This window comes from Astyanax mexicanus, chromosome 3 (assembly GCF_023375975.1).
Source record: "Astyanax mexicanus isolate ESR-SI-001 chromosome 3, AstMex3_surface, whole genome shotgun sequence".
Lineage (NCBI taxonomy): Eukaryota > Metazoa > Chordata > Actinopteri > Characiformes > Acestrorhamphidae > Astyanax > Astyanax mexicanus.
Window position 1 is genome coordinate 58,084,872 of NC_064410.1, and position 23,588 is coordinate 58,108,459.

Sequence of the window (23,588 nt, forward strand, 5' to 3'; positions counted from 1 at the left end):
GGAGGAGGGGGTGGAGCTATTCAACAGTGAGATGACTGTTCCTAAGGGTTGCTGTTGAGAACCTGAGCCACCTGATCTGAACTGTAGCTGATAGACGTCGCTGGAACACCTGAGCACTGGTTCCTTTGCCCTTCAGATCTTGGGTTTGTGCTGTGTGGAAATGCAGATATACAGTATTCATCCATTGAGAAAAGGTGAGTCAGTGGCCTATCTATTTGACCTTACAGCACATCTAAAACAGGTGCATGTAGGTCATTATGATGCACGGTTTTGAACACGACACTTATAACAAGATAGCTTTGTTTGGTGGCTCATAGACTTCCCAGAACATCTCAGTCCCATAAACACCATCCTACAAATATACTGTCTCTAAGGCCTTGGGTGTTAAAATAAAGAAATGTGTTTAATATAAAAAATGGTTATTACCTAAATGTAACTAAGGCAATAGATAATCCAATTGGATAATTACTGCATGAGTGATTATGTTTCAGCTGGCAGCAAGTTACTGTATTTAACCCTAACTGATGCAGGGAGTAGCTTCTCATTTGTTCGAAACAATCATGTGGAAAGACACATGCTCTTCAAACTGTGATTTTTCAGATTCAGCACACTTCAAACCGAGGGGTATGAGAATCAATGGTAAGATGGCGGACCAAACGACCAAAGAAACCCACAATTGTAAGTATTTTACTCATAAAAAGTGACGATTAGCACTATATTACCATAGTTTAATGAGTAGTTCCAATGTTTTATGGTCGAATTCTTCATAACAAGCATAAAAATATCACTAGTAGTTTGTCTCAGTAGCTAGCTAAAATAAAAGCTAATCAAAGCTAATTTTAGCTTCCCATAACAGAGGAATTAAGGCAATGGACATTAAAAATGGACATTAAAAATTAAAATATGTACCATCTCCTCCCTTTCTAGCAGCAGCTGGGTTACTCAAACCAAAAATTTCAACACATTCTATAATATTAAACTTTGAAGTTACATTTCAAGCAATTTCAAGAACACAGACAGATTTATGTTACTGTCGTATTTTTTTTATTATGTTTTTACAAATTTCTTAATTTATGTAAAAAAATCAATTTCATTAAAAACTTGTTGTCTATAAATTTTATAGAGTTGTCTATAAAATTTCAACAATTTTAGCAAATTTTATGATAGAAATTCATGTAAAACCATAATTAAAAAACATGCATTTAAAAACAGCACAATTACTGAAGTTGTCTAATAAAAGTAAGTAAACACACAGGAGTCAGTATATATTGCAGGTGGGATGATCACATCCGCACATGAAGTCAGGCCACAGGGCGTACTGCCGGTTAAACGGGGCTTTTCTCAGGCACTTGGCTGCTTCTCTGTCACACCGGCAGAGGATTTTTTCACATTTATCTTCCAGGGAATCTGAAGACAAGACACATCAAAGCACATCAGCTCATTATTATACACTGTCATGCACAATGAAGAAGAGGTAATCTTAATGAACTCTTAATTAATTCTTACATAAGAATGTGAATATACACAATATATCCAAATGTTTGTAGACACCTCTTCTAATAAATGTATCATTCAGCTTTTTTAAGATGCACTTAATGCTGACATCAGTGTGCAAATTCACACACATACAGCTTGTCTACTCCCTGTAGAAAAGGACTGACAATAGAATAGGACTATTTGGCACCATCCTAATGGCAGGTGTGGGTTAGAGGGGAATAAAACCCCAGTACTGAGCTTTGGAGCTACACAATATTAGAAATATCATAATTTAGACAATTAAATATATTTAATGTGCAATATATGCATTTTTTTTACTGATTTCAGAAAAAGATGGTTTGCGTGAGCACAGTACCATTATAAATGGTTGGAACCCATTTCTCATTTAATGTTCTTCTTACTTTTTATTCTTTTCTACACCTGAGAATATTATTAAATACATGAAAACTGTGAAGGAACACAATACTCATATGAAATTATGTATTTAAGAGAAAAGTGTAAAACACAACAAAATTCATGTTTTATATCCTAGATTCTTCAGTGTAGCAGCTTTTTTTTTACACGTGCTGAAATTATGATAATAAAATATGTATGAACCTTACTGTATAATGTATGTATACATAGACTAGACTAGACTAAAAAACTCCAAAGGTACAGCAACAAAATATACAGTGAAAGTTGACTAAAGTAATTATATTATATATTAACTAAATGAAATTATAAACAAGAGTTCCAAGGCGCTGCCACTGTGATCAGGATTTACTGGTTCGAATCCCTGTCATGCAGCTTGTCACCAGCTGCCAGAGCCCTGAGAGAGCACAATTGACCTTGCTCTCTCTGGGTGGGTACAGTAGATGGTGCTCTTTCCCCTCATCACTCCTAGGGTGATGTCGATCAGCACAAGGCATCTGTGAGCTGATGTATCAGAACCAAGACGCTGCACTTTCCTCCGAGCATTAGCGCTGTGATGCTACTCTGCAATACTGCATCAGCAGCAGTTGGAAAAGAGGCGGAGTCTGACTTCACATGTGTTGGAGGAGGCATGTGCTAGTCTTCACCCTCCTGGTGTTGGGACATCACAAGTTATAGGGAGAGTAATTGGCCTTGTAAGTTGGGTAGAAACTTGGATAAAAATGAGAGATAAATTCAGGTTTGTGGAAGGTGGATTTGGTGAATGTCAGTGTTTTTGGGTGTCTCCGTGTCTATGGTACCTTTCCGGCTCGAATTTATTAGCCACAATCTAATAATGTTGCATATTTTCTGTTCTCCATAAATCCAGTAATCATCCAACATCCTGACCTCATTAATGCTGCTCTTGTCATTGAATGCAATCAAATCCTCACAGCAATGCTCTAAAATCTAGCAAAAACACTTCCAAGGACAGTAGAGACATTTACTCCAACAAAACCAGGATAGACTCTGATTAAGACCCTTGATTTCAGAAGAAACATTGAAGGAACAGGTGTCCCAACATTTTGTCCATATCGTGTGAATTAGAATTACCAACACATTGTCAGTGGAAACTGTTTTCGTGAAAGGATCCCCATTTCTAAAGTAACACTGACCACATAATAATTGTGCTGCTTCTTTAAGAACAGACAGTAAACATCAGCACTAGTCTAGCTTTAGCATATATTTAGGTGTTCTGCAATTACTGTCACATAAACAGGCTTAAAATACCAGGAAATTACCCCAGAAACAGAATTACCCCACTAGGCCTCAGACCCACAGCAGTGGCCTCTATATTATAACAGATAGTCTCAAAACCACAGAGAACAACACCCCCAAATCAGAAAACGCTATACTGCATTACTTTCTTTAATCTGAACACAATACACTGTGTTTCCACTGTGTGATGGTACATCATTCCAAATTATAGTAATGCTGTATTGTAGAGAAGTGGGCGGAGCTTCTGGTCATGGTGAACATAAGGCTTGTGTTGTGTACAGTAGTAAAGTTGTAAGTGGTATTAGTGAATATAGTAACTCTGTATTGTAGTAGAGAAGTGGGCGGAGCTTCTGGACATGGTGAATATAAGGCTTGTGTTGTGTACAGTAAAGTTGTAAGTGGTATTAGTGAATATAGTAACTCTGTATTGTAGTAGAGAAGTGGGCGGAGCTTCTGGACATGGTGAACATAAGGCTTGTGTTGTGTACAGTAAAGTTGTAAGTGGTATTAGTGAATACAGTTAGAAGAATATATTTCTGGAATATTATTCCTCTAACATTACAGGCTAACCTTCCTGAAACTTTTTTAAAACCTTGCTAAACGTTCTTGTAATGTTCTCTGTTAATTTAGCTGCTGTTTCACCGTATTATGATCATAATCACCTATTGACATCATCCCCTTTAAAATCATATTTTAAGCTCATTACCAGCCCTAACGTACCCAAGTCCCAATTATTTGGAAAGTGTTTCAGGCCTGAAATGCAGGAATGGACATATATTATTAAATTAAATGAAGTTGAACTGATAGAAAATGAAATATATCGGATTCATTCTGTCTGCAATCACATAAAGCAAAAGTAAATGTAAGTTTCCAACTAATCAGGAAATTCAGGCCAGTAATGGATTTGGTTCACATCGAGGTCACGTCCTCTTCTAAATCTGGCCACATTTTTCAGCTCTTATCTGGATTCATTGAGTGCACACCAAAGCCCTGGTGCAGTTTAGCTACCGGCTGCTAATTTTCATGTTACAACTGCAGCACATACCACAGTCGGCCTCCTTGTTCTCACAGGTCCACTGATACTTGGCGGTTTTAGTTTGGCAACCTTCAAACTCTGCATCTCCGTAGCAGCAGTCATGCTTATGGCAGCACCTATGGGATCAGGAAGAGAATCAAGAGGCTTTTTTTTGTCAATCCATCTGAGTACAAGTACACAATAGAGCGAAATTACAATAGTACAATATAGACAATTGTCACATTTTTGGGTTGTTCCATGTCTTTCCTGTTCTGTTTCCTGGTCTGTTTCCTTTCCTGGTGTGTTTCTATCTTTTCCCGTGCCTGTCTGTTTAACTAGCCATGTGCTTTCTGGCACATGGCCCTCTCTGTGTTCTCCTTGTCTCTTCTCTTGTCTTCTGTGCTCCCACATGTCATCTGAAGCTCCGCCCCCTCGTTAACTGACTACAGGTGTTTCCAGTTTCCTGTTACTTAGGTGTATAGTCCCTTTGTTTTAGTGTCCCTTGACCATTCTTGTACGTCTTCTACGTCAGTCAGGTTGCTGTTTCTTTGTTTTAATGTAATGTTTTTTGTTATTGTTAAAGTTTTGGTTCATTGTTAGTTTGTTTGTCTTCGCTGTTTATTAGTAAATTACTCGCAATTTCATCCAGCTCCGCATCTCCCTTGTTGCATACAAACTGTACAAACATAGAACTAGAACTAAAACACTACAGTAAATAGAATAAATAGAATAAATAGAATATACATTAGACAGTTTAACAGATGAGACAGTGCACTACCAACATAAATACCAACCAATACAGTGTGTCTGGCCAAAGAAAAGGTTACAAGTTCTAATATTTTGCCTTTAGCTTTAATTAAACATTCGCTGTGGCATTGTTTCTACAAGCTTCAGCAATGTCCCAACATTTATTTCTGTCCAGAGTTCCATACATTTTTCCCCAATATCTTTGGGTATTGCCCAACATTAACTAAACGTCATTCCACTACCTCATAAAGCTGACTGAAAAAATCCAGCCAAGATGTGCAAAACTGTCATATAAAGAAGAGATGCTATTTTTAAGTTTTTTTAGCACTTTTTTGTTTATTAAATAGTTCCATATTGTTTCTTCATAGTTTGAATGACTTTAATATTAATCTTCAATGTAGAACATTTGAAAATAATGAAAAAACACTGAATTTAAGGTATATCCAAACTTTTGACTTGTTTTAAAAAAACATAAGTAATGTTTTTTTTTTAGTTTAGGGCCAAAAGGCACACTATTCAGAAACTGAGCAGCTAAGCAATAATACACTTGAAGTTCGTGCTATAACATGTAATATTGGCACTGCAGTGCTGCGATGGTAGATCAGCACTGCATTTCCAATATTACATGTTATAGAACTAACCTCGAGTGCATTATTGTGATTATACCACAGTTCCTTTATCGCTGTTTATTGAAAGATTTTGAGTTAAAGAGGAGGAGAAAATACAATCTGTTTGGTTATAAAAACTCTGCGAGTTAAAATACTGTAGTTCCATTGCTGCTATATTTGTAGCTGCGCTGTTTGGCTTGTATGCGCTGCAGTGTTGCAAGGTTACCTGTATGTGGCGGAGTAATACATGGAGAGCTTCGGTTACAGTGCATTACCGGCTGATAATGTCACTTATAAAACGCCTCTCAGCCAATCACATTGCAGGGTCGGAACTAACTGTGGTGTAATTTACATTATAAAATGCTGATGCTGATTGATGCGAATTGTCACTGTTAATTAAATGATTAAGTCAAAGTTAAATAAGTGAAGCACTGGCCTTACATAAGGCCTGTTAGAGTGGTGGCTCCTCTAATGAAATCATACATTATCTAGCCTAGGAACCAAGGCTAGATAATAAAAATGAAACTAATTAAACAATGCCTGTGTACAGAACATTCTCTGCTGTGAGATGTACTTTGTGTTTAAGTCTCCTGTTATCTCAGGAGGAGCTGAACTGACAGTTACAAAAACAGTTACGGTACATTACGCAGACAGACTGATAAATGAGGCAAAGCCAGGGGATCATCATCTTCTCTGAAATATGCTGCGTGGTGGTTAGGACATGTGGTTTTCTTTTGTGCCCTAGACTGTGTTTCATCTTTACAAACAATGAAAAAACCTCTTATCATCCAGCTCACATGCGCAGTCTGCCGTCTGCTGTTAGGCAGTTGTTTCCTGCCGGGCTGTAAAGTCTGGAGGAGCAGTGGAAATGAATCCCTTCCTCCTGATCGGAGGCTGGAAGGCACGGGCTGCTGGTTTTGGTGAAGTGCAGTAGCTGTGATTAGGAAGCCAGTGGGAGAGAGAAAGTGCTGTTTTGTTTGTGGTGAGCGGCTCTGAGTGCTGGGTGGAGTCACGTTCGGCTGCCCGAGGCTCGGCCGCAGACTGCGTCTCAGTCATCTCTGTCACAAACTGTATATTTAGGAGCTGTCAAGTATTTGGCAGTGTTTCAAACAAATAAGTCATTACCATCACTGCACTGATCTGCATTATAAATGAACACTGCAAAATATCATATATAAACATACTATATGTAAAATACATGTAAATAAAAAAATATGCAATGATTTTTCATTGTGACCTGATGCAATGTTTTTCATTGCCTTACTTTAAACTACTCTGCTACTAAATACGATACTTTGTGTTTTTTGTATTGTTTGTACTGTTTGTACTATTGTTTCTATCTATCTATCTATCTATCTATCTATCTATCTATCTATCTATCTATCTATCTATCTATCTATCTATCTGTCTGTTACATGCTCTGTTTTGAATAAATTAAGATTTATTATAGATATACAAATTATTACAAGTTTTAATTGAAATAAAATGAAAATCAGTTTTTCTGATTTTACTTTTTATAAATACTATCTAATACTATTTATTTATTTAAGTAAAATTAACATTTTTGTATTATTCTATTACTTACTGAGAACAGAGAGCCTTAGAGCAACCTATGTGATTTTTAAGGTATTGCTCTCATACATTTGTTGGTTGAGATGGTGTTGCTGCAGTATAGGAGTTGTTAAGTGGTTGCTATGGCATTGCTAGGCGGTTGCTTAAGTGCTGCTATACTTTAGCTTTTGGTTGCTAAGTTTTGGTAATCAGTTACTGCTGTGACTTCTTGCTTACTAAGGTCTTCCAAGCAGTTGCTAAGGTGGTTGCTAAGGTGTTTATATGGTACAGCGATTGGTTGCTAAGGTGTTCTTAAGGTGGTTGCTATGGTGTTGGTACAATACAGAAGTTGGTTGATAAGGTGTTGCTTAGTATTTGCTGTAACATTACTAACTGGATTATGTGATGTTGCTATATGGTTTAGGTGCTGGTTGCCAAGATGTGGCTAGATGTTTGCAAACAATGTGTTAGTAATTTATTGCTGTGGTAACAGGTAGCTTGCTAAGCATTTACTGAGCTGTTGCTAGGTGGTTGCTAAGGGCTTGATAGGTGGTTGCTAAAATGCTGCTATGGTGTAGATTGTGGTTTTTACAACAGTACTAAGTGGCTGCTAAGATGTTGCTTTGGTATAGATGTTGTTTACTGAAATGTTGCCAGGGTGCCATTTGATGGGAACACGTTGGTTGTCAGAGTATTGTTAAGCAGTTGCTAAGGCGCTGATGGGCTGTTGCTAAAGTGTTGCTTTGTTTTATGTTTCATATTTGTCTAAATACTGGAGCTAAATTGGAGTGTAAATATGTATGGATATATTTACTGTGCCCACAAACGTTGCCCTACCAATATGTTGCTATATGGTTGCTTTTTTTTCTGCTTTACTTTTGTTGGAGTCCATAAACTTTTGGCTAAAATGCGGAATGCCCAAAACCTTTTCCCAAAAGAAAGTTGAAAAAACCTATAATATTAAAAAAACAAAAACAAATCTAATATAAAATAAAAATAAATATATTTAAGAATGATACTTAAATATTTAGTAGTACATGAGAACATGTAGTCACAAATTTCTGATAAGGCCTTACCAGTCTGCCCGGTCTCTGGGCCAGCCTTGTCCTCCAAGCCCACAGTAGCATCCGTACATCATATAGGCCAAGGCTGACCTCCCTGTGCTGCATTTGATGACCCCGGCTAACTCCAGCAGCCCCCTCTTACTCCGCACCGACCTCTGGGGCACCAGCGAGGCCAAACTGACTGCAAACAGACACAACAATGTGGGTAAGATACGTAACATATGATGCCTTCAGTCCTAACTATTTTGGACTATTTTGGATGTTAAGAACCTTGGACAGTACACAGCAAGATTAGCCAGCAGACTTCGTTTGACAGATGGATCTGTACCTACTGTAAATGGTAAGCCAGCAGATGAGGGATTTTGTGCTTCTAGCACATTTAAGCATGAACTAGGCTCAGCATATACATGGGGCGTGGCAGTTTTATTTGCAAAAAAAAGTGACATAGCCCTTAAATAGCTATAAAAATAATAACATTAATTTAGGCAGATAAAATATGATATACCTTGGGTTCATAATATAAACTGTGTGCAATTAAATGAAAGTCAAAGACAATATATAGAATAATGCATTTGTTTAAATTCTTTTTACTGACCCATTTTTTTCTGATTTGTGATTGACAAAAAAAAATCTAATACTAACTAAACTAAACTACCTGAACTAAACTAAACTAAACTAACTAAAAAACATTAAAGGTCTTATACCAGCAATATTTTATAGAGTTTTCCCTTCTCTAACACAAACAGGTCACCTCAGAACGGGCCTATTATTAGGCCATTAGTTGGATTTGAGTTGAGGAAATGTGCATTCACAGAATAGCATTGCTCCAAATAGCCTTCTTTGGCACCATTATTCCTAAGAAAGTAGTATTTGCTGTTTATGTTTGTGTATAGTATATTTTTGACCTGTGTTTGTTTTGGCGTGAGCTATTTTAAGCTGTTTAGGTGGAGCCTTTTCTGTGGAGTATTTTCGAACCATAAGACGACATAAGACTTTCCAGTCCTGACATCACACCAGTAGAACTAACAGCATTCTGAATGGCTTGTCTATTGAAATGCATATTGTGGTGACTGTTGCTGTGGATGTCCAGAAACTGTGAGTAAATGCAGTGTGCTTGTGTGTGTGAGTGCGGAGCAGGTGGGTGCAGGTAGGAGGGGCAGTGGAGCATGATGCTTCCTATCCCATGGTCAGGTTTCATACACTTTTTAACCAAAAATTTCCATGACTTTTTCATGACTTTTTGTTTTTGTTTGTTTTCAAGGCAAATGTTCATGACCATACGATATTTAAAACATCAGTGCAGACATGGAGAATAAAACCAAAACTCAACTACACAATCTTCAGTAATAAAAAATAAGTGTCTGATCCTTAGAGCTCTATTGTGTAGGGCTATTTTACTAAACTAACTGAGCTGAGCTGATGCATTTATTAGCTCAAAATAGCTTTTTTCAGTCGATAAATGGAAACACACATTTGTGAATTGCAAATTTCCATGACTTTAGCTAAACTTTCTGAGTATTTTTATTTTTCCAAAACTTATCTAAGCCTGGAAATTGCTATTTTCAAATTCCATTACTTTTCCAGGTTTTTCATGACCGTTACGAACCCTGCATGGTGCACCTCTTGCCCACTCTTCATGCCAAACTATGGCTGATCTGATAATATTCTGGTTTAGTAGGAGTGTTTAATTGTATTGCTGTTGTGTAAAATATTCCTAAAGCAAGTTATTAGTTGTTGTAGGACCCTCCCTAAAATTGGTCTCCATCAATGAGCACATTTAGTGCTGTAGGTATGCAGTAAAACTAATAAAGACCTTATAATCTAATGTCTTTTTTCTCTAGATTTCTCACTTTCCAACTATGTTTAAAAAGTAACTTTGCAATATGGCTCACAATTAACTATAAATTACGTATATGACAGTAATAAACATTGTTTTTTTTTTCTAATTTTTCCCATTTTCTCCCCAATTTACACAGCCAATTACCCAACCCACTCATTAGGACTCCCCCAACACACCAGTAGGGTGAAGAATAACACATGCTTCCTCCGATACATGTGAAGCCAGCCACCACTTCTTTTCGAGCTGCTACTGATGCAGCATTACAGAGCAGCATCACAGCTCGCTTGGGGGAAAGCACAGCGACTCGGCTCTGGTACATCAGCTCACAGACGCCCTGTGCTGCAGATATCACCCTAGGAGTGATGTGGGGAGAGAATGCCATCTACCCACCTGGAGGGAGCAGGGCCAATTGTGCTCCCTCTGAGCGCCGGCAGCTTGATGGCAAAGCTGCATGAGCGGGGGTTCGAACCTGCGACCTCCCGCTCATAGTGGCAGCGCTTTAGACCGCTGGACCACTCGGCGCCTACAGTAATAAACATTGTTAAATAGTTAAGTAAGGTTTCAACTAATAAATTCTTCACTTCCACAGCTAGAACTAGAGAAAATTATCTCCTCTTCAAACAGCACAACCTGCACACTTGATGCAGTTCCCACAAAATTATTAAAGCAGGTACTGCCAGATATAATTAAACCTCTGTTAATGATAGTAAACTCATCGCTCACCCTGGGCCATGTACCCAAAGCCTTTAAAACAGCTGTAATAAAACCTCTGATCAAGAAACCACATCTTGATCCTATAGTTACTGTCTAACTATAGACCTATTTCAAACTTACCGTTTATTTCTAAGATTTTAGAAAAAGCTGTGGCCCAACAACTTTGCTCTTACCTGCAAAGAAACCAAATCTATGAGAAATTTCAATCTGGATTTAGGCCTCATCATAGCACTGAGACAGCTTTAGTTAAAATAACAAACGATCTACTTACAGCTGCCGACCAAGGCTGTGTTTCCCTACTCGTACTTCTCGATCTGAGCGCAGCCTTTGATACAATAGATCATACTATCCTTTTAGAAAGACTCGAGAACATGGTCGGTGTAACCGGAACTGCCTTAGCATGGTTTAAATCGTACTTAACCGATCGCTATCAGTTTGTGAGGTTAAATGATATGTCTTCCAGTTATACCAAGGTAAGATATGGAATTCCACAAGGCTCTATATTAGGACCGTTATTATTTACATTATATATGCTCCCACTGGGCAAAGTTATTAGAAAACATGATGTGAATATTCATTGTTATGCGGATGACACGCAGCTCTTCATATCAGCCAAACCTGATGACAGAGTGAGATTAAAGAAAATCGAGGATTGTGTAAAAGATGTGAAATCATGGATGTCGCACAACTTCCTCCTATTAAATAGTGATAAAACAGAAGTTCTCCTATTAGGCCCCAAAGCTGCTAGAAATAAATAATCAGACTTAATGCTAAATCTGGCCGACTTCTCAGCCACACCTGGTTCAGCAGCTAAAAACCTTGGAGGTATCATAGATTCAGATCTAGCATTCGATAAACACATATCTAATGTTACTAGAACAGCTTTTCTACACCTCCGTAATATTGCCAAGCTAAGAAATGCCCTATCACTGCATGACGCAGAAAAATTAGTCCATGCCTTCATTACCTCAAGGCTAGATTATTGTAATGCGCTACTGTCTGGATGTTCCGGCAGTAACTTAAATAAACTTCAGCTAGTTCAAAATGCTGCAGCCAGGGTCCTTACTAAAACTAGAAAATTTGAGCATATTAGTCCAGTCCTGTCAGCACTGCACTGGCTGCCAGTCAAATTCCGCATAGACTATAAAATTCTCCTGTTAACGTATAAAGCCCTACACGGGCTCGCTCCTGAGTATTTACGAGACCTCATCTCCTATTATGAACCACCGCGATTACTTAGATCTCAGGGTGCTGGTTTATTAGTAGTTCCTAAAATTCAGAGGAGCTCTGCAGGAGGAAGAGCTTTCTCTTATAAAGCGCCTCAACTCTGGAATAATCTCCCCGAATATGTTCGGGACTCAGACACAGTCTCAATCTTTAAGTCTAGACTGAAAACTTACTTGTTTAGTTTAGCTTTTGGTAATTAATGTTTTTCCCTTTAGATAAGGCTGCAGATCCAGGGGTTCATGGACAGAGGAAATTGTGGTAAACTGAGATGCTGGTGCTGTTGTTCTCCCACTGCACACGGTCACTCAGGTTTGTGGACGGTGGAGTGGGTGGATGCCAGTGTTTCAGGGAGCCTCCATGTCTATGTTACCTTCTGGCTCTCTGCCTTTAGTTAGGCTGTTTTATTCAGTTCTGCCGGAGTCATTTGCCACACTCTGATAATGTTTTAATATTCTCAGTTTTGCATAAATCCAGTCAAAACTAATTCCATCTCTCTGCCTTCCTCCGAGTTACTGACCGCCCACCTGTCTGACCCGATACCGATGCTGGACCCTCAGGCTCTCGCGTCTCCTGTCCGGCCAGACTGATGGAAGTTTCTGAAGTCAGCTCTTCTCCACCACCACCACAGATCAGCTGCTCATCGACCATCTTACTCTCCACTACAGATTACATCCAAGCCATTAGTGGCGCTATTACACTCCTGAATACATAAAACCTATATGGATGTATAAAAGACTTTTTAAATTTTAATTTAAAAGCAGTTTGACCAGTGGTAGGATGGTCCCCCCTCAAATGTGAGTCTTGGTCCTCCCAAGGTTTCTTCCTCCTCCTGCAGCTCTGAGGGAGTTTTTCCTTGCCTCCGCGCTCACTGGGGGTTCTGTATTCTGTATTTTCTATGTTTAATGTTTTGCCTGATTCTTTGTCCTGTAATGATGTTTCTGTAAAGCTGCTTTGTGCCAACACCTGTTGTAAAAAGCGCTATACAAATAAATTTGATTTGATTTGATTTGATATATGCATTTACGTTTGTTTAGTATAAGCCACACCCCCTTTAGTATGTACAGACCCCCTTAAATAGCCTGAGTCCATCTTTATGGCTAAAATGGTTAACTAGTATTATGTACATGGGATCGCGTGAAGCTCCGTTTAATAAGTAAATCCATTAGCGTTTTAAATCCATTAGTGTAAGTAAGTGATTTTTTCTGCTGTATAAAGAATAAAAGCACAGAAAACAGACAGGCTGGGCCCTAGAGAAGCCCTTTATCCTAAGCCTGAGTAAATATTTGCTTTAGATGGCCAATAGAGACTTAACAGGAGGTACTAACTCTCTGTTGGTGACTATCACCTGGCAGGTCTCCAGACCATCTAATACTTCCCTTAACTGAATCTGACAGGTGGAATGCAGCATGCTGTCTGAGGACTGTATTAAGAATTAACCTTTTACAAAGTTTTCTAATATTTTGTAAAAAATATCTGGGCCATTGTGTCGCAGCATAGCTGTTTAAATTAAACCTTATTACACATTTAGAAGTTTTATACATATACCATATACAGTTTTCTTTGATGTGGGGGAGGGGTTATTGCCACGTGTGCAAAATGTAATTTATTTTTGCTATTTTATTTGTAATTAAATTTAAGCAATTTAAATATGTCCAAAAATTCCCTGTCCACCATTAATCTTGGGATAACTCCGCCCCTTTAAGAAAGTAAGCTTTGACTGACATCGATGACATCACAACCTTCACACTATTTTATTTTTATTTTATTTTCAAAGGGACTGAAGACACTTGCTGAAGACATTAAAAAAACAGAGGTACAACAAATATATACTTTTTGTACTCAAAGGTTCACTTTTCTAATTGTACACTCAAATATGTAATATTTTAATATATAATATATGTCTTTGCCAACAGCAGGAGGTACAGATTTTAAACATTTATCCAGTCGAAAGGTACATTCTGTATTTTTAACACTGTAATAATAAACAACATAGGTATTTTAATTATAGATCTTTCATATAAAAGCCAGACAATTTTGGATCATAAAGTTTTTGACGCATGTTCATTCATATTTTAGTGTATTTTCAGCAATGAATAATATTAATTTCAATATTTCTAATATTGCCTCCACAGTTAGCTTAAGCTTAAGCTGTCCACTCTGCAGTGGTAAAATATCACTGTAATTAAATAATTTTATTAAAATAAATGTATCTTTGAAACAGAACAAACTAGCCAAACAAGCCAGATATCCATCAAATTCCAGTTCTTGCTAAATTGTTTAATTAATTGTTAAAAACCTGTCATAGCTAAATTACTGTAACAGGGTGGACACATGCAAGACAGGAATTTAAAATAAATATACATTTCTTTTTTAGTTTTGAGGACCAAAGCACACAGCACTCATAATTCAGTACATAATTTATCCCAACTACTAATTTATTTACAGTAATTATTTATGTCAGCTCTCTACTCTATACCTTTAAGGCAAAAGAGGTTGAACAAACTCTTTAACAAGCTATTTAAATGTGCTCAGTTATTTTGGAATAACTCTTCCCCTTTAAGAAAGTATCCCTTTTTAAAAATACTTTTTTTTTTCAATTAACTGTTCAGCAATTAATATTATTAATTTACTTACATTTTCTCAGTATAAATTGTCTTGATATTTAGAGGTAAAACTTAAGCTGTCACTGTAAAAAAAGTAATTAAAACAATTTTGGGAAATCCAAATATATATTTAAAATAACAGAAGATCACCATTAAAAAATACATATGTCTGAATCTTTGTATCAACCACATTTTAATCGAATGCCAATTTCTGCTACTGTCCACACTGTCACTGTCCACTATTTAAAAAAACATATTTTCTACAGTTTAGTAACTTTTTATCACTTTCTTCTGTTACACCAAGAACATAAGAAGTAAAAATAATGAAAAATATGATTTTTTAAATTTGAAAGGCCAAAAGACACACAGTATTCTGATAATAAGCTAATATGTTGCTCAGGAATCAGTACAGAATGATCCCTTAATTAACAATTATTTATTCCAGCTGTCTACTCTATGCCTTTTAGCAAAAAGGCTAAGTTGTACAAACTTAAAAGGCTAAGAAAAGCATGAAAGTGGTTGGTGGGGTGCAGTGGATAACACCACCACCTGCCAGTGAGCTACCCTGTGGGAGACTGGAGTTCAATTCCAGGTGTGGGTGACTGTATGCTGCTCTACACCAATAAGAGTCATTGGGCAAGACTCCTAACATTTTGTTATAAAAAATAACCTTGTGAGTCACTTTGGATAAAATTTTCATTAAGTATCAAGCTATTGAAATGTGTCTAATAATGTCCTGTCCACCTTGTCATCTTGGCATAGCTCCTTTTAGAAAGTAACTTATGACATCGGTAACAACCAATCACAATGTTTCAATTTTAAAGGGACTGACGTCATTCGTCTTCATAATTCAGGCCTTTAAGCTCATACTTTAAGCTTTAAGCTGTCCACCCTGTCACAGTTAAATGTTAAGGTAATTAAAGACATTTTAGAAAATTAAAATGTTTGAATCTTTAAAACATTGCAAAGTCAAAGAAAACAAGTTAAAATGTGCAAATCTAGGTCGACCACATTCTCTTCAAATAACAATTTTGGCTAAAATTGTCCATCCTGTCATGCAGTTTGCTGTGACGGGGTGGACGCATGCATTAGAGAAAAGGTAAATGTGAAAACAAAGAACAATAAACTTGGAAAATATATATTTTTTGTAAGTTTTAATGGAAAAAGGTTTCTGATTATGACCCAACCTGTTGCACAGAAATCACTACAGAATTATCCAAATCCAACTACAACTCCCCAGTTTACAGAAATTATGTATTCCTGCTGTCTAGCCAATCATTTTAAGAAGGCAAGGTTATACAAACTTAAAAGACCCACCTGAGAAGAGGAGGAAAGTTGTGTACAGCGCAGTCATTGTGCAGGCAGCCCTGAGCAGAGCCGGCGTATTTACACAGAGCTCCTGAACAGGCTCTCTCTCTCAGTTCAGGCTTTTTTTAGCTGCTGTCTCGAATAATCTCCTGAGCATCACTCCATTCAGAGCTGCTGCTGTAATCCGTCTCCTGCTCTTTCCTCTCTCTCGCTCTTTATGTGCTGCTGTTTCCTCCTCACAGAAAGCCTCCAGAATGCTCACATTTCAGGGAATGTACTCAGCCCTGAGTGTGAGCAGCACTTTCACTGGTGCTGAGCTCAGATTAGGTTCAGAAGGACGGCCCACGTGGCCACAAGTGACCCAGTCTGCCTCTCTAAACTCAGGCTTTTCTTTTTCCTTCTTCTAATTGGCTACTGAGCAAAAAAACAAAAAGACAAAAAAACAAGAGGGTGTGGTTTCTGTACCTGAGAGAATTGACTAAGAGCAAGTGAGTGAATTTATCAGGCACATGCTACGCTGTCTCATTTACATTTATAACGTTTATCTGACTGCACAGAAACTTACATGTAAATTTTGTTACACATGTAGAAGAAAGTAGGGTTAGTCTTTGAGTCTTCCTCAAAGATCTCTTACTGGTGTAGTGTTGTGGCTTTGCCTGGCTGGGGATTTTCACACTTAATGAGCAGCAGTTAGACTGTAGGGCCGGTCTAGAGCTGTGAGATTACATTACATAGAGAACACAGTTGTGAGTGAATTTCTAGTACACAGCTTTAAAGCGTGGACAGTGGAGACTCAGACTCAGTCTGGCTTCAATCTATTGAACCTATCATTCGATCAATTGGCCAACATGTCCCAAAACCCCGGTTGGCGAGTATAATATGGGAATTGGCCTGAACCTTATGTGCTAATACCCGTTTTGCCAAGTATGGTATAAGAATTGGCCTCAGCTGCTTGTGCACATGTGTACACTTCAGCTGCCAAGTACAATACAGTAATCAGGCCAAACTGGTGGTGCCAACACCCGGTTGCCAAGTATAATATGGAAATAGGCCTGAGCCACATTTAACAACACCTTGATTGTCAAATTTCACATGGGAATTGGCCCGAGCCTCATGTTCCAACACCCTGTTTACTGAGTATAATATGGGAATCAACCTGAGCCACATGTGTCAACGCCCCAGTTACCAAGTATAATATTGGAATTGGTCTGAGCTGCTTGTGCATTTATGTACACTCCAGCTGCCAAGTATTATACAGTAATCAGGCCAAGCTGGTTGGGCCAACACCCCAGTTGCAGAGTATAATATGGGAATAGGCCTGAGCCACAATTGACAATACCCAATTACCAAGTTTCACATGGGAATTGGCCTGAGCCACATGTTCCAACACCCCGGTTGCTGAGTATTATATGGGAATCAGCCTGAACCACATGTGCCAACACCCCAATTAGCAAGAATAATATGGGAATTGACCTGAGCCACATTTGTTAACACCCCAATTACCAATTATAATATGGGAATCGGCCTGAGTCATATGTGCACCCACATACACCCCAGCTGCTAAGTATAATACAGCAATCAGGCCAAGCTGGTGGTGCCAACACCCTGGTTGCCAAATATAATTTGAGAATTGGCCTGAGCCACATGTACCAGCACCTCAATTGTCAAGTATAATATGGGAATCTGCCTGAGCCAAATGTGCAGCCACATGCACTCTGGCTGCTGAGTATAATACAGCAATCAGGCCAAGCGGGCACATGTCACCCCGCTGCTCATTGAGCTCCACTGGCTACCAGTTGATGCTCGCATCAAATTCAAAACTCTTACAATCGCCTACAAGGTGATGACAGAACAGGCTCCTTCCTACCTGCACTCACTCCTGAAGGCTTACGCTAACTCCCGGCCGCTGCGCTTCTCCAATGAACGTCGCCTCGCTTTGCCAAACACTCACACAAAACAATCCAGACTGTTCTCATACAGAGTTCCCCAATGGTGGAACAAACTACCCTCCACTACCAGATCAGGAGAATCTCTCACTATCTTTAAGAGACTCCTGAAGACAGAGCTCTTCAAAGAGCACTTACTCTCCTAACACCTCTAACACACTAACTACTTCTAACCCCATTTCCTTCTTCCCCTCCTTCACTTCTCTATCCCTTTATTTCACTTTGACCTCCTTTAAGCCCTATCTAAAAATGGGTTATCTTAATTCCTATTACTTTTGTACTTCATTATTGTAAGTCGCTTTGGACAAAAGCGTCTGCCAAATGTAATGTAATGTAATGTAAAAGCTGAGTCTTAACCGTTGCTGCTATTTACTGATTTTGATCTCCATGCAATCTTTGGCAACCATCAGCCAGAGCCACTGCCCTCCATAGCCGGGCAAATGAGAATAGGAAGACCTTTCAGCACTTGATAAGGGTAGTTCTAACCTACAGATGTAAATAAAGGTAAACAAATTGAGGGGGAGGCTCCAAGGATTTAACTATTCTACATTAAGTAACAAAAAAACACACATCATTTGGCCAGACCTGTGCACAGTGGTAACAGTAAGAGCCATTAAAAGGGTTTAAGCACAAAATAATACCATAATATCTTTTACCAATATAATCCAGTGCAATAACATGTACTATTTTTGTTTATATATATATATATATATATATATATATATATATATATATATATATATATATATATATATATATATATATATATATATACACTGCTCAAAAAAATAAAGGGAACACTCAAATAACACAATATAACTCCAAGTAAATCAAACTTCTGTGAAATTAAATTGTCCACTTAGGAAGCAACACTGATTGACAATCAATTTCACCTGCTGTTGTGCAAGTGGAATAGACAACAGGTGGAAATTATTGGCAATTAGCAAGACACACTCAATAAAGGAGTGGTTCTGCAGGTGGGGACCACAGACCACTTCTCAGAACCTATGCTGTCTGGCTGATGTTTTGGTCAGTTTTGAATGTTGGTGGTGCTTTCGCACTCGTGGTAGCATGAGACGGACTCTACAACCCACACAAGTGGCTCAGGTAGTGCAGCTCATCCAGGATGGCACATCAATGCGAGCTGTGGCAAGAAGGTTTGCTGTGTCTGTCAGCGTAGTGTCCAGAGGCTGGAGGCGCTACCAGGAGACAGGCCAGTACACCAGGAGACGTGGAGGAGGCCGTAGGAGGGCAACAACCCAGCAGCAGGACCGCTACCTCCGCCTTTGTGCAAGAAGGAACAGGAGGAGCACTGCCAGAGCCCTGCAAAATGACCTCCAGCAGGCCATGTGCATGTGTCTGCACAAACGGTTAGAAACCGACTGCATGAGGATGGTATGAGGGCCCGACGTCCACAGATGGGGGTTGTGCTCACAGCCCAACACCGTGCAGGACGCTTGGCATTTGCCAGAGAACACCAGGATTGGCAAATTCGCCACTGGCGCCTTGTGCTCTTCACAGATGAAAGCAGGTTCACACTGAGCACATGACAGACGTGACAGAGTCTGGAGATGCCGTGGAGAGCGGTCTGCTGCCTGCAACATCCTTCTGCATGACCGGTTTGGCAGTGGGTCAGTAATGGTGTGGGGTGGCATTTCTTTGGAGGGCCGCACAGCCCTCCATGTGCTCACCAGAGGTAGCCTGACTGCCATTAGGTACCGAGATGAGATCCTCAGACCCCTTGTGAGACCATATGCTGGTGCGGTTGGCCCTGGGTTCCTCCTAATGCAGGACAATGCTAGACCTCATGTGGCTGGAGTGTGTCAGCAGTTCCTGCAAGATGAAGGCATTGAAGCTATGGACTGGCCCGCCCGTTCCCCAGACCTGAATCCGATTGAGCACATCTGGGACATCATGTCTCACTCCATCCACCAACGTCACGTTGCACCACAGACTGTCCAGGAGTTGGCGGATGCTTTAGTCCAGGTCTGGGAGGAGATCCCTCAGGAGACCATCCGCCACCTCATCAGGAGCATGCCCAGGCGTTGTAGGGAGGTCATACAGGCACGTGGAGGCCACACACAATACTGAGCCTCATTTTGACTTGTTTTAAGGACATTACATTAAAGTTGGATCAGCCTGTAGTGTGTTTTTTCACTTTAATTTTGTGTGTGGCTCCAAATCCAGGCCTCCATTGGTTAATAAATTTGATTTCCATTGATGATTTTTGTGTGATTTTGTTGTCAGCACATTCAACTTTGTACAGAACAAAGTATTCAATGAGAATATTTCATTCATTCAGATCTAGGATGTGTTATTTGAGTGTTCCCTTTATTTTTTTGAGCAGTGTATATATATACGTATACAGTAGATTAAATATGCTGGGTTTTGGTGTTAATAACAAATACTGATACTCTGTATCTCACTTTACATTATACCTTAGTTTAATTTAAAGATTTCCCCACCCAAACAAACTCACACATCTTCTGCTCAAACTGTCTGCAGGACCAACACTGCTCATCCTAGTGACATCACAATGACATGCTTTATTTATAGTGAGATTTGTAGCAGCGTGGCCTTTTTGAATGGCTGCATTAACCAGGATGTGTAAGTTTACATACTACACTTTACTCTTAATTCAGGGTGTCTGTGCTTTATAGGCCTGACAGGCAAGTGCAGAACTTCACATACAGCCCTTTAAAAGAACAGCGGGGTAAGAAATCATATAAGCATGATTCATCAGCACAAGTCAAAACAGTACCAGTCAAAAGTTTAGGCACACATTCTAATTAATAATTGTCCTTTTGTGTTTTTTTAACAACATTGTAGATTAATATTAAAAACTTAAAAAGTCATAAAAACCTTAGGAACACATGTGCAATTAGGTAGTAGACGTGTGCCATATCGTATTGTATACAATAATATCGATAGAAATTCTGACACAATAAAATAAAACTCTACATATTGTAATACTGTGATATTTGAAAGCATTTATTTACTATTTTGTATTTATTTTGTTATTTACTGTATTGAATTTTAATTTATGTTTCCAGAATATATCATTACTGTCCAATGAAAAACAAGTATATCCATTTTTTAGTTTACTACATAATTTGAACAGACAAACTGTCCTTTACACTGTGCCAAACTTTCTTGATGAACGGACCAATAGAAATAATTCAAAATGACCTGAAATAAACTCTTTATACATTGACTTCTATTGAAAGTTTAGAAGGTTTAATCTCTCTCCTGTAAAGTTGCTGTTTTGGACATACTTGTTTTTCATTGGACAGCGATGATATACACTAAATATTTTGTGGTAGATTTTTGTTGTTACATTACTTTATTTTTATATTTTTTATTATTGTTTTATACAAAATCCGAGTTTTGGTAAGTTTATGAAACAGACTACATACATTATCTTAAATAAAACAACAACAAGAAACATATTCTGGCTAGTTTAACACCTTTTTTGTTTACTTCATAATAGCATAATTGCATATTCATAGTTTTGTTATCTTTAGTATTAATCTAAAATATAGAAAATAACATTAAATGAGAAGGAGTGTGTCCAATATGTTGACTGGCACTGCATGTTAAATATCTGATGTGTGCTTAGTTTAGCACACTAGATGCTAAGCTAACATAGTTAACAAACACTGGGCTTGGACTGTCACCAAATTCAGGTCTGCAAACAAATCACAAAAACCTGAAGAACATGTTAGTAATTGTACCAAATGTTTACATGTACATTTACAGCATTTAGCTGTACGCTCTTATACATAGAGAAAATTACACAGAAGTGCCTAGCCATTCAGCTGGAACACCTAAGGGCATTCGTCCAAAAGCAGGTAAAAGGAGCCGCACCTTGGTTACACGCTCTGCCCATAGACGGAAGTATAGAATTTCTTCCATCTATGTGGAACAATAAATTTAAATGATAGGCTGAGAGAGGATTGAAAATAATTGGCCATTTGTTTGAAGGGATATTTAAATCCTTCTCACAACTTCAAGATACGTTTACCTTACCCTTAAGTGACCTATATAGATTTTTTTTCAAATTAGACATTACATCTGAAAAAACATAGAGATTTGGATTTTATTAAAAGAAAGCCAACCAATATATTAACCCATTTTATGCCCATTGTCTGAGCATTCTACATCAACAAAAAGCAAATACCCCAAATTTATAAAAAGCCGATGCTTGATACATCCAAAACACTACAGTTGAATACAATCATGGATAAAGAAATGTAGAAAAATTAATGTTTAAAATGTCATTTGGGTTTAAAAGCCAGCTATAGAAAAAAAATTGTCTACATTCACAATACCAGACTGAAGTGACTCAAATCTGATTTTTTGCTCAGTGTGGCTGTGTGAATGTGCCAAATCAGATTTGAGTCACTTTCATGTTTTATGTGGTCCAAAATCGGATAGATATCCAATCCATGGACATGCGACATGGATTGCAATGGTCAAATCTGAATTCATGCATCGTTTTGCTTTTACTTCAGACCAGCTGTTTACTCTCCACTCCAGCAAAAGATGCTCCACATATGAGCTGCTAATGCATCCATTTCCCTTAATAAAGCTACGAGTCGCCTTTCAAATATGAGTTTTTTTATTGTTTTTGGTGAATATGTTTTTTTAGTTTTCTGAAAACATATTTTAGAGAGGTGTTGATTTATGCCCCACTCCTATCTCACACCCACACACTTACATACTCAGGTTTGCACACACATGCACACACTCTAAGAAATATAAGTACAGATTTGTACTTAAAAGAGTACAAAGCTTGTCGCTGGGGCTGTACCTTATATTAAGGTTCAAAAAAGTACCTTTCAGTGAAAGTCCTTTTTTGTACCCATGGTTTTTGTGCCAGTATAGATTATAAAGATTATAAACATTATCATCAACTAAAAATGGCTCAAAAACTTGATGATACAAAATTGTCTGGCTTTCAAATAAAAAATGTGCAATTTAAATATATACTGTTCATTAGTACAGTGATGCAGAATACTGAATGTACCTTTTGGCTGCAGGTTAAATGGTACAAATTTGTACTTATTTCTGTTAGAAATTACTTTGTACTTCAGAGGGAACAAATCTGACCCTGTAAAGACCAATATTGTACCTTTGAGGGTACAATTATAAAGAATGTACCTTCGAGTACAAAAAAGTACTCATATCGTACCTCTGTTTTTTAGAGTGCACACACAGAAAGCTGATGGCAAGTTTCCTTTTTTAAGGTGGAATATAGAGCTACATTAGTGTTTATTTCCTCCTATAAAGATGTTTGTTAAACTCAGTAGCTTAGCACATTAAATATACTTTTAAATATAATTTAAAAGCATCATAACTACGCTGATATATTATAATACAATAAAAAAGCTCTAATCTGCCAGGCCTAAACTACACTACACTATTATTACTGTGCCCCTCCCTCATATAGGCTCAAGCTGAATCAGAAACTAAATTAAACTATGAAACTCTTACAGTGCTGAACTCCAAAACTACCAGAGATTCCTGGACTATGCAGAAACAAAAAGCAATGACAAGAAGTGATTAGTGCAATAGAAACTTTAAAAGCTATTAGTGCTCCAAACAAATATTTTAACAGTGTATTTTCTGTATTTTCATATACAGTACATTCCTCCCAAATTATCTCATCACCCATAGCTCAGTTAGCACCCCGAGTTAGAGAAGTGCAGTACGTCACATCAGCAGGAATATGGTGAGTAAGACAGAAATGTGATGACTGATCTGTTTCTGTGCAGTTTACTGATATGTGAACACTGTT

At 38.2% G+C, this 23,588-nt stretch overlaps 2 protein-coding genes across 5 annotated transcripts in view; both read right to left on the reverse strand.

Annotated features, from left to right (window-relative positions):
• Positions 1-23,588, reverse strand: part of LOC103043027 (interleukin-4 receptor subunit alpha) — a 679,179-nt gene that overhangs the window by 532,123 nt on the left and 123,468 nt on the right. The window lies entirely within an intron of this gene.
• pla2g10 (phospholipase A2 group X) lies at positions 1,022-16,194 on the reverse strand. Its single transcript, XM_007232069.4, has 4 exons — positions 15,852-16,194; positions 8,163-8,331; positions 4,211-4,317; positions 1,022-1,407 (listed from the first exon to the last, which is right to left on the reverse strand). Exons 1-4 carry the CDS (start codon positions 15,886-15,888, stop codon positions 1,259-1,261), a joined length of 462 nt encoding a protein of 153 aa, XP_007232131.1. The 5' UTR covers positions 15,889-16,194; the 3' UTR covers positions 1,022-1,258.